Genomic DNA, 12,100 nt, shown 5'->3' on the forward strand with positions numbered 1-12,100 from the left:
TAGACTTTCAAGGATTGTGAATGTCCATTGGTACATCCAATTGCTTCTAACAGGAATGTTCTACATTTTTCATCTTGGCAAGGGAAACTAGTAACTAACAGACATCCTGCATGTAGATGTTTAAATTAAGAAGAAAATTCAAAGCAACAAGTTAAACATTTCTAATGGCAGGAAATCTTCTTAGATTTTGGTTAATAGTTGTTAAAACGTTCATTGCAAAATAAATCAGTGAAGCGGCTATCGAACTTCAAATAAATAATTCAAATATCAAAAAATCTAGCAAATTTTTAATTTCTAATTCTATACGAGTCCTTAATTCTGTCTATAGCTATAGCTATAAGCTTGTCAACCGACTCATCTCATCTTCTTTCCACGCATTCTGTACAAACTTAATTTTTATACTCCATTCGACACATCCAACACAAATTCCTGCTTTTAAATTAGTTATTAGAGCGTCGTATCTTAAACATGATCACCTTCCTATTTCGGATAATATCAGCCTATCTATTAGGTTGTCCAAAAGTTTCTTTCGTTTTATAAGGTGATAACAGAAGAATAACAATTACTATTACGCCACAAGGCTTACTATAGGCCGTATTCCTAATCGTCGCTCGCGATACTACAGTGTCGCAGACAGATCGTCTTATATGCCCGACGGAAAATATACAATGTAGCGACAAGCGCATAGTTGTCACCAAGCAGCGAGTTCCAGAAACGTCGATTTCAGTCCGATATTTTATCCACACAAAGAAGGTGGCATACGTGATTGTAACATCACCACATCTCAATCCACATCAGAGACCAGACCGCGCTTCGGAACCGATGGGCTGATGACGGAAATAATAAAGATGTGGCGGTACTCGGCGACAATATATGTCGCCGAAGCGAGGTGCCTAATGAACCCTCAATATTCCAACGGTCCTTTCGCCGAATGTTCGAGACCGCCTAACAAACGCGTGGATAGTGGGGATATCGAGGGATGACAAAGAAAAGAATCGGATTCCGCTGAAAGTCAAGTTGTAAGAGCTTCAGTCTTGAAAAGTTGCGGCTGGAGTTCAGAAGTGAATTGTAGTTAGTGTAAACCAAGTGTTAAGAAATAAATTCTCTCTTTTTATTTCTTTATTCTTATCTTTTATTCTTCATCTTCGATTTCTCTTTTTTATTTTACGTGATATGATCATAGGCGCGAACGGTGGCGTGACCCGAGGGTAGTGGGGGTCGTCTCCCAGGAGACAAAGAAATGATCGAAGGGCAATCAGTCTCATTTGAAGATTTTAACAGCATACATCGAGAGGTCTGACGAATAAAATTAAAGTCGCTAAGTCTAACGAATATATCGAGAGATATCACATTTCGGGTCGAATTTCTGTAACATATTAACCGTATTTATCGCTACATAATTTGTGACGTTATTATTATTATATCAATTATTGTTAAATATACAAGCTATATTAATCCTGTTAATACAGTGTTAAATTCATTGAACTACCTTTGTTATCTTAACCGAAACAGAGGAACGACTAATTCGCGGCGTCGATTATCCGAATCGTAGCGAGAATTTACGCCTCTTGCTGACGCGTTTTCCTCGCGATCGCGTCTCTCCGCGAACGGTTGTAACAATTACTGTTTTATATTATTTGATTGAATTAAGTATGATCCATTTCGTTATATTTCTATTATTATATTCGTGCATAATTCAATAAACTAATATAAAACAAAAAGCATTGTGCGTGTATTATTTCGTTATAAAACGAAAGAAACTTTTCGGACAATCTAATACTTTCGAGAATCACATAATTGTAGCAGACCTTCCGCGTTTATTTAAAATTATTAATGGCAAAACCAGCTGCGTGTGTCTTTTGTAACAAATCAATCTATATGCACCGCCCGTATATATTAAAAAGAGAACAACATTTTTGCCGTCAATCATCGAAACATCCGCTATGTTTCCCGAAATCCACTAAGTAGAATTACTAAATGAACAAATCGATACGCTGAAAACGTGGACTTATTCTTTGGACCCTTATCTACTTTTAAAACGAAGTTCTTAAATATCCTCTTACTCTATTATACTTTTTAATAATATTATTTCTCCTTTTTATTTCTTTTATGTTTACTTTCCCTATTATACTTACTACTATTATATTCTTTCCTACTTATTATTAGGCTCGGACCGTAATGATAATAATAATAATAATAACAACAACAACAACAATAATAATAATAATAATAATATGTCCCTGAGTTTTCACAATTCACGTGTCTTTTTTTTCCTTAACTGCGTGTTCTTTCCGAAAACGGAATTTGATTCTATTTGATTCTTCGGCCCTGGTAGCCAGCATTGCCTGATTATTGGTACGATCTTCAAACACTGTTAGTCATCCCAGAGACGATGACAGATATCGAAGCACCCCGCGGGAGAGTTTCCAACGACGGAGGAGGACAGAAAGGGGTGAGGCATTGGCAATCAGGTACGTTAATGCCAATCAATTATGTGCCGGGTACCTCGTGTACCCTTCCCCCCTTTCATCTTCCCCGAGCACCTTCGTTTGGTGGTTGGTCTTCATCGATACGCGAACGCTCGCGTACATCGGATATATTAGTTATCGATCTATCGTATCCCGAGTCGATATATTCGGTAGGTTAGTTTGGAGGGTCCATACACGATTGCGAACATTGCCGTGATCGGTAATTAGAACCAGGGAGATTGATATAGATATGTTTGCGTCAATTCGGGCAACTTGGTTTGTTTAATATTCCGAAACTTAGGATTCTTTGGAGATACAGCATCGTCTAAAGCGCGTAAAATTTCGAAACCGCATTTTAACCACTTGCACTACCAATAAATCCACAGTTGCGCGTGCCGTGCGCTACAATATAACACGCCTCACCACGTCTGCGAGTGCAATCTTTTAAGTAGTGCCTCAGTGTGTTGGTAGGGTCTTACATAAAGAATTTTACACGGATATGAATAAATAGCATTTTATTTACTAACACTTTGACTGCCACGTCGAAATCACATGTTTCGCTTAGGACGTCACGGGAGCATTTTTATTATTCAAAGCATATAATGGCAAAATAATAATAAATTGATGATGTAAGATAACATTCTTGCCCAATGGACCGTTTATCTTATTGGTGGTCACGGGTGGCCACTCTAGCACCTTGATAACAGTCGATAGCGACATATTATAACAAGGCTTCGTTTATTTCAACAGACCATTCGCATTCGTTATTTCGTCGTAAGCAAAACGTGCAGAATATATTGTTGGAACGTGTAGAAGATATTAGTAAACAGTGTTTGCTCATTCTACATATAATAGTAAGGTATGTGCACACTTCTAACTTCAATTATATGATTATAAAGCAGCATTTACGATTATTTTCTAAGGTGTGTTTATAATAATATTCGTAGATTACCCCTCAAAGGTATGAATACAAACACAGTGCAGATTATTCAATTCAAACACAGATTAGATGCAAGATTTGTTCTCATTTTTTTTCATTGATGTTCTAATAAAAATGTTTAATTGTTCAATGGGGCACTTCTTATTTCAAAGTATCTTCTATGTATCGGTTATATTCAAATTGTCCTAACTGTCAATTTTCGTACAATTTTTACAATTGTAAGAAGTTCAAGCGCTCCTGTCACCAATGATCACCGTAGCATCACACGAGAAACATGTGGCCGGTCATATATGACCAACGTGGCCAAAGTCAAAGTGTTAACGCTAGAACTACCAATAGTTAACACAAAGCTATTTCTACCGAAACCAGTCAAAATGACGTCGTAAAAAATGCGTAAGAATAGAATATTTTCATATTTATCGACTTATTACTTTCTCACAGAAGGAATTCCATGTTACGTAATACATTTTTGGTATTATTAATCCATCTGGGACTATCATCCCTAAACAAGGGTTGACACATTTATAAAATTGTAGAATCAGTCGTTTTGACTAATGTGGCATTTCTAGTTTAGCATCTAGCGATCTAGCGATCGATTCAGAATTTTCCTGATAACTGATATCGTCATATCGAATGATACGCGGTAAACATGTTAAACACGTGTGGGAAGTTGTACAAAACAAGGAAACTGGTTAATTGGAGTTCGATGAACAGATTGCTAGACCCTTTTACGCTTTGATAAGTACCAGTCATTTTGACCGACATTGATATAAGTAGATTTGATACGAAATTATCTTGAGTTTGAATACATAAAAAACAAAATAAAATTTATTATATTATTCTTTTACTTATCGTTGCGAAAGTCATTACATCATTGGGGGAAAAAATATAACATGAAGTAGGAATTTTAAAATAAAATTGTAAAGCCAGTCAATTTGACTGGTGTGGCAGTTCTAGTGTTAATAATCTATTCTAAAATATTTCCAAAATATCGATGACACTATGTGACGCCGTGCACTCTGGAACTGTAACTTGATAAACGAACGATTTGACTGTTAGTCGACGTGCAGCGCATGTCATTTTTATTTCTGCGACAAATACCTATCGACGTGGTATACACGTCGCAGGCGATTTTGGAACAAAAGCATCTCGACGTGCGTGACACGTCTTCCTAGCGCTAGTAGTTAATCGTCCAAGATTCTGGAAACTGTCCCCAGAATTGTGTGTGACGTGTGCGTGCATATGTGTGCGAAGAAAGAAATTAGAATTTTTCTGAAGAAAGTACAATTTTGTAATTTTCCTTTGGACATTCTCAGGAAGAGTTCGGTTAAACTTGAAATGGAAAGAATCTGTGAAGAGATCTACGAGAAACCTGAAATTTCATTGATCCGATTTTCATCGTAAATTAAACAGTATTCGATTTACAAACACGATTTTAAACGCGATAGGTGGATAACAGTTTCATTAATTTCCACAGGCATTTTGTTTCTTAACACTTTGGCAAGCTTTTCAACTCGTTCGAAGTGTAATTTCACGTAGATTACCTAGAATTATCCATTAGCACTCCGATTTACAATAGGCTTAAATTATTTGATAATTTTGCTCGGGCAGAAAAGTGGTGCTTAGCGCTTAGGACGATTACAGGTTTCGCAGGTTTATCAATCTCGAACGACTACATCACGGAACTCCAACCGCATTATCAACCCATCAATTTCAACCTTTCCGTTTCACTGACCACCGAAAGAACCCAACTATCGTTAATTCCAAAGGAAAACAATTTTACACGGCGATCAATCTCCTTATCGCGGATTGCCGCTCGTAACGCGATATGCTCGCGTGTAACTGGAAATTAACCAAATCATTAATTTGTTAGGGTGTATTTCTTTCTTGAAACACGGGGCTAGAATCGTTTGATATCGTTATTACTCTGTGAACGAAGCACTGACTAAAGAAACAAACGTATTTCTAATTATGTTTCCGAAGCTAGGTGAATAAAGTACAGAAACGTTCGAGAATAGAATTCGTAGGAAATTGCACTTTAGAACGAAACACAATGCTTCGATCAAACAAAGAAATGTGCTGCAACTCGGAAATTGTGTTATTCAATAGCGTCAAATAAATTATTCCAGTGTTCGAGAACAGAATCGCTATTTCCCTGCAGTTAAATATTCCAGCACAATTTTCTCGCCAGATCTCGAGCTTCGTTCGAAACTCTTGATTTCTCTTCGACACCGGAGGCGTTAAGAAACTGCTAACCATCGAACCGTGTTTAAAAGCAAACGAAGTAACGAAAGAATCCACGGCGAACCAGGGAGAAAAGCAAACACAGAGAACCGCGAATTCGGTCGCGGTTCGTTTCCTTCGTCTCGAAGAAGAGGGTGCAAATCAGCCACGTTTGTCGTCTCACGACGAAAGCCTGTAATTAACGATCCCCGATCGTTCCAAATAATTAAGCCGGGACTTGGCGACAATTAGTCACCGCCGTGTACGGACTTTCTTCGCCAATTACAATCGAGCAAGCCCTCCGGTGCTCGCGAATCACGCGATTTGATTCCAACGATTTCTCGTCTCAAGAACCGGAAAGAAGGGAAAAGAAGAAAAGAAAGGAATAAAAAAGAGAAGAAAGCGTCAAAGAGACGGTGATTTGCCTCTCTACGCCAGGCAACGTAGGGAAAGTTGCTGTTACGGGACGGTAAGATCGCTTCCGGCTGCAACGAGTTTTATCTCGGTTGCTAACGCCACGGTTTTATGGCTCGGTTATTCCATGCTTTGCGTGCTTATTTTTTTTCCATTTCTACTTTCCGAACAAGTGGAAGTTGATTTCTGCGAATTGTATCTGTCTACTTTCGAACTCCAGGCTGCACGAACAAAAAGTGGCAGATGTCCGAAATTAAAAGCACCGAATATGACTCGGGCAAAATTTTTTTAATTCACAAGTAAAGGGATAAAATTCTCACGCAGCACGTGGTCCTTAGAATACGTAGAACCGGGTGCCATTCGTCAGCACACCGAGGCGTAAAAGACAGGCGATGTTTTCCTTCGCAAACGTTCTCACAGCTGGCAACGAATCGTGTCGCTTAATTATCAGCGATTGTTCCCGCGCAACGGTGCTGGATATCGCGTTCACTCGCGGAAAATATTCGCCGTAACGAAGTTTTCTGTCCGTGGCTACGTTCGTAGAAAGAATCCCGATATCTAATTATGCGGTCGAGCGTGGCGGTAACCGTAGCGATCCCGTTTTGCCTCTCGAACCGTCGCGCGTATTCGAGATAATTAAACGTGGGGAAAAGGGCTGGCGCACGAGCCTGGCATAAGAGGGGTTGGCGTGGCACAGCGACAGAAACGAATTTAAAAGCGAACACCGCCAGTTTGATCGCGTTGAGTAATCACGGGCGAATTGATTGGTAGGCTGCGGGGGTTAACTATTGTCGATCGATAGAGAGATCGCGGCGACAGATTCGGTCAAAGCGGTGACCATTGTTCGCCGAATGGAGATCGCCAGCGATCCAACGATCCGGCAGCGGCGGGTAATTAGAGGACGGTTTAACGGACGCGTCATTACGCCAACGCGCGCTACGTTAACGAGCTTATTAACGAAAACTGTCCGCTACTTACTGAATCGTTATGATAATCTTGGAAACAGTCGTGCAAGGTGTTTTTTGGATTCCTTGTTGGAAGTGATTTCCACAAAAATGTAATGACATCGTTGATATATCGTCGTTTTTATGAAATATTAGAAAATACCAGCAAGGTATATAGTAAAAATACTACATTCGTATCAAAGTACAGAAGTACAAAACATAGATAATGCTCGTGTAAAATGGCAGCTACATTCTCATGAAATCTCGTGCTCTACGAGACAATATTGCAAATATGTATTCAATTTTATTGTTTTTTTTTTTGTATTAGCGACAGAATTCTCAGGTGTTATACAGCGAAATTCATGTCATAGTTTGTTTTGTGAAAGTAGAAGTACTTGTTCGTCAGTAGATATCTGATCTTCTGCAATTTAGTTATACAGATACATAGAATTAGTATGTTAACAATGTATTTACATATATTATGCTTTAAGTAAAAATGGAAAATTAGAGTGAGGAATTTTGACTGCTCACTCTGTAACCCTGTGCAAAACTTAAAGAAGATCTTCTTATTTGCATTGTATGTACAGTTATTTACCTATTGCACGGTATGTACTCCTTTTAACCCCAACTATTGATTCACTCACTTCATAAAAGGTTCAACTCCGACAAGAAATCTAAGTATGACTTCCAAAGAAGAAATTTAATAGTCTCCCTCCATTTACAATTCAATTTGTAAGAAAAGCAGCAAAGTAATTACCTAGAAATATCATCCCTCGGTTCATGAAAATTCTTAAGAACGCGAGAGTACGCGTCTGCGTCCCCTATTTCGTTCTCGACGACGCCGATTAAGAATGTTTCGCTGTTGAGGCGCGTCGCGACGCTTTCGCCTAGGCTTTCGGGCACGCGGCAAATTGCCGGTATGCTCATGCGGGTTGGTTCTCGTCGAGAGGACTGCGTCACCCTCCATCAGAGCGAAACTGCTCGCGGAAGAGCAGTCTCAGCCTATTCGATTGCGAAAAACGCGAGAAAACGCGTCGAGAGCCAGACATTCGCTTCCATTCTGCTTCCTCTTTCGAGATTCCTCTTACTCCCCGTCAACCCATCTCCACCCATCTGTTTCTTAAACACGGTTCTTTTCAATATTTCTCTGTCTCTTTCTTCAAATTACTCTTTTTCTGATCTTTTACCAGAGATATTTTATCTTTTTCCCGCTTCTGTCCTCATTCTTCAAAAAGAACTCTTTCCTACCGGCTTTTCTCTTGACTCGATTCTTACCCATACTTTAGCAATCTTTTTCCATTTCCTGCCGTTCAATCACGATGCCTACGCTACGCAGTTTTAACAGTCAATCCATTTCCTCGTCGATTCGCTTCGTTCTTATTTTTCGTTTTATTAGCCTGCTGCTTTCTGTCCTCCGTCCGCTGTGTCGGAAAAAATTTTTGATTCATCTCCCTGCCAATCTCATCTTCGCGTGTTCGTCGCGTATCACCCCTCTATTCTTACCGCTACCTTCTCAACTATTCTTATTTCCTTCTTCTTATTCGTTTTTTAAATATCGAGATATGTATAATTTTATGTAATAGACTAGGTTAGCTGCGTAGTACTGATACTTGTATGGGAATACCAGTGTGTGGAATTATGTATATGCGTGGCGTCAGGAAAACAAAGGAATGTAAACTGTTCAGTTAACAGTCTGGTATGGAAGAAAGTGCTGAGACGCGTGCAAGTGTGTATCGATGAATATCTTTGAAATCGTTTATCAAATAATGTTACGTCGAGTAACACTCTCCTCCGCCGGATCACCTACCACGGGCAGGCTGGCAATCAGAAGTCCGTACATTGTCGCGGTGCGCCTTCAATGTCGTGTTTTTAACCGTCGCCAGCGGTCCGCCGGCGTCGTATATCAATACAATGTATCGACGAGTGTATGGTTGCCGTCTGGCTTCGATTGAGATCTGTTTAATTTTACGAAGAAATCGACCTACGTGTTCACTGGCGCGTGCGGTGGCGTGATCCTAGGGTGGTGGGGGTTGTCTCCCCGAAAGACAAAAGAATCGGTCCAAGACAGTCAGTCTCCATCAAGCATTCTAACTGATCAGTCGCATTCGAACAGTCAAACTCATCAGTCGCAATTGAACAGTCTAACAAGTCAGTCGCAGTCAAAAACTCTAACCGTACGGTCGCATACAAATCAGTCGTATTTTACAAGGTCTCACTCGAACATTCTATCCGTAACGTCCGATACGATTAGAACCAATACTTTATGTACAAGTTGTAAGTGGTAATCTGATATAAATATATATATATATATTCTACTACTGTAGAATACAGTTGCATTCATTGAACCACCCCGGTTATCCTAATCGAAACACGGGGAGCGACTATTTCGCGACGTCGATTTGCTGAATCGTAGCGAGAATTTACGCCTCTCGCTGACACGTTCCCTTAAGACCGCGTCTCTCCGCGAACGGTCGTAACAAATAAATATATAATTATTCTAATATAAATTCTAAGTGTAAATTTGGTGTTTCTATACCATTATTTCGGCTATTAAGATCCAAAGTTCTCAACATTAAAAATGATCTGTCATTTTCTATTCGTTGCTGTTACCTGTCCTGTATTTTATCTCTGTCTTCTTTTCGGTTTTTGTCACTCTAATCCCTTCTTCTTGCGAGACACGCGCATAAAACGAGGAAGATCACTCACCTGAAGACAGTGTCTCCTCGCCAGCCAACCAATGTGCTGAAGCTGCGGCGGATCCGGAAGCGCGGAGGCCAGTCGCAGTGCCTTTAAAGTGAGAGCTGCCAGCGCCGAGTGCAGAGCGTTGAACCACACACTCGCCTCTGCGTTGTCTGCGGCTCTTAACCAGCACTCGTGCACTCCATCCGGGGAATGCAGCTCCAGGATTCGACCCTCTGAAAGTAGAAAACAGCCGCGTAAGAAAATCGTTTCTTTCGACCTCCAGAATTATTCTCTTATTCTATCAGCGATTAATACCGTTTACTTTAAAACGTTTCGGTTGTTACCGCGATACAATGAATTTCAATCTCCGTTTTCTTAAATAACAAGAAATCTAGCGTCGCAGTTAACAAACAGGAGAAAATGGAAACTTGACAATGGCGTATCTTAAATTTTTACTAGTCGATCAAAAGATTTAGAAAGTTTAACGTAAAATATCGATAAAAGATTTGTCAATAAAAGATTCCCTTCAAATTTGAGATATTTCTTAATGATTGGGTTGAAATGACCGAAAAAGGTAGCGTTAGATGTTTCGTTTTATTGAAGCAAACGAATGTTCCAAAGATAGCACGAAAGGATACGTGGTAAGATATTATCTGCAACAGATGTTCCATCCCGAAACAACCCCAATAGAAGAACATTGCTTCCCTTACGAACTCGTCCCTTTACCTCTAATATCCCTCGATCCAGACAGCAGGGGGGCTATCAGGTTTCGGACTTAATAGTTTTCGCATCACGGTCCCGGGCAACATTATAAAGGCGCCATATAACTCGGCGAGTGGATGACAACTCAATTTCAAGTTGAGCCTGACGTTGTTGCTCGCGTGCACCCTTCGCGTAACAGACTAATTCGAAGCTGAAGGTATCGTGAGTGCTTCAAGTAGGCGTGCGCTTTTTCGCCTGTGTGTGTCTGCGTGTTAGCTCGACTTAAAACGAAAAACTTTCTATTCAAATTCCTCTCACGTTCCTACGTTTAACATTTTTGATACTTCATGCTAAACTTCTACGAGTGAAAAGTTCTAGAAATTCCATATCGATTTCTCCGAGCTGAAAATCTAATTTCCAGACGAAATGGGACGAAAGTTGAGGATATTCAGGTCTCTTTAAGAAATAAGAAAACGAGTACGAGGAACCTGAGAAGCTAGGGTCAAGATAGACATAGATTTCAAGCGCGCAACGAAGAATAAGCGACATCGCAGACAGGCTAAACACAATCACGTCGACATCGTCTAAACGCTGCCCTGTATCTGGTTACCGCGGGGTTGGACGACAGCTAGCGAAAGCGGCGATAACAAACGTCCATCGTCTTTTATACAAAGTATCCACTTCCACATTCGTTTTTCTTCCATGCTTTTAAGCGATAACGAACGTTGCCAACCCCTTGAGGACCGGGGGGTGTTATTGATGCAGCGAGTTAGGGGCGAAACGATTAACCCTCCATGTTTTCCTTCTGGGAGAAATATTTCGATAAGACAGACAGGGTGTCTCCCCAGATGGATCTTTAACAGTTTCAGGAACTTCAGAGGGTCGAATGAATTCTTTGAAGTAAATATATCTTCCATATTCCTCTCCCTCTTCCGTATTATACGAGAGCTAACTCCGTCATTAGTCGCAGAATCTTTTTACCCGAGCATTCAATTCATTGCCCGATTAATCTAGCAGCTTTTCTAGCCAATCATCTGTGCCATAAACACCGCAAGCCTTCGCAAGAAGCTCAACGCTAGCCTTTAATTGCACCTTTCAGTAGCATCCCGTTGCTATCCTCTTGCAAAAGCCAGAAGACGGCACTGTATAATTTTCCGAGTAGCCAAAGAAACTAGCAGCCATTGCCGGGCTCGAGATCCGCCGAGCAAGGAGACAATACAATCGACGCGGTCGACGCGGAGTGTCGTTAAAGTTGGCAAGCCGAGCTAGTCGCCGGAAACGAGTCCCTCAGTTCGTCAAACCGTCCCGGTTAATTGCTCGCGACGGATACGCAGCTTCGTTTAATTAACGAAACAACCGAGCTTGCCTCTCGTTCTATCGTCGCCTCTCCACGCGGCTCCCCGCCTATATATTCATTCGTCAAGCTTTTCTATCCGGCGTAGCGCGTTCCAGCCGCGGCGTTTCTCTTTCAATTTTCGCCCCTGTGTACCAGCCACGGAGCGTACGTGGAACGTGACCTGGTAATCTCGCTTCCGGTGTTGTGTATCCGGGCGTAATTTGCGCGCCTTTGACCAGCCATCCGTGGCGAGCGCAAAACCGAGCGAGCGCCGCGGAGGATCCTTTGTTTCTGGCGGCGTCGCTCGAAAACAGGCCGATAAGGTTAGTAAATTAGAGGGGGTGCAGCCGGCAAAAAGCCCGGGAAAAGAGGATTCGTCGTAGCTGCGCGG

At 41.0% G+C, this 12,100-nt stretch overlaps 1 protein-coding gene across 2 annotated transcripts in view; it reads right to left on the minus strand.

The window, feature by feature from the left end:
• LOC132908513 (beta-1-syntrophin) overlaps nucleotides 1-12,100 on the minus strand; it is a 369,364-nt gene that overhangs the window by 62,221 nt on the left and 295,043 nt on the right. For both annotated transcript variants that reach the window (XM_060962557.1, XM_060962559.1), the window contains exon 4: nucleotides 9,696-9,904. In XM_060962557.1, the coding sequence (XP_060818540.1) occupies nucleotides 9,696-9,904 (209 nt within the window). The remainder of the gene's footprint in view (nucleotides 1-9,695; nucleotides 9,905-12,100) is intronic.

This window comes from Bombus pascuorum, chromosome 7, assembly GCF_905332965.1.
Source record: "Bombus pascuorum chromosome 7, iyBomPasc1.1, whole genome shotgun sequence".
NCBI classification, from domain to species: domain Eukaryota; kingdom Metazoa; phylum Arthropoda; class Insecta; order Hymenoptera; family Apidae; genus Bombus; species Bombus pascuorum.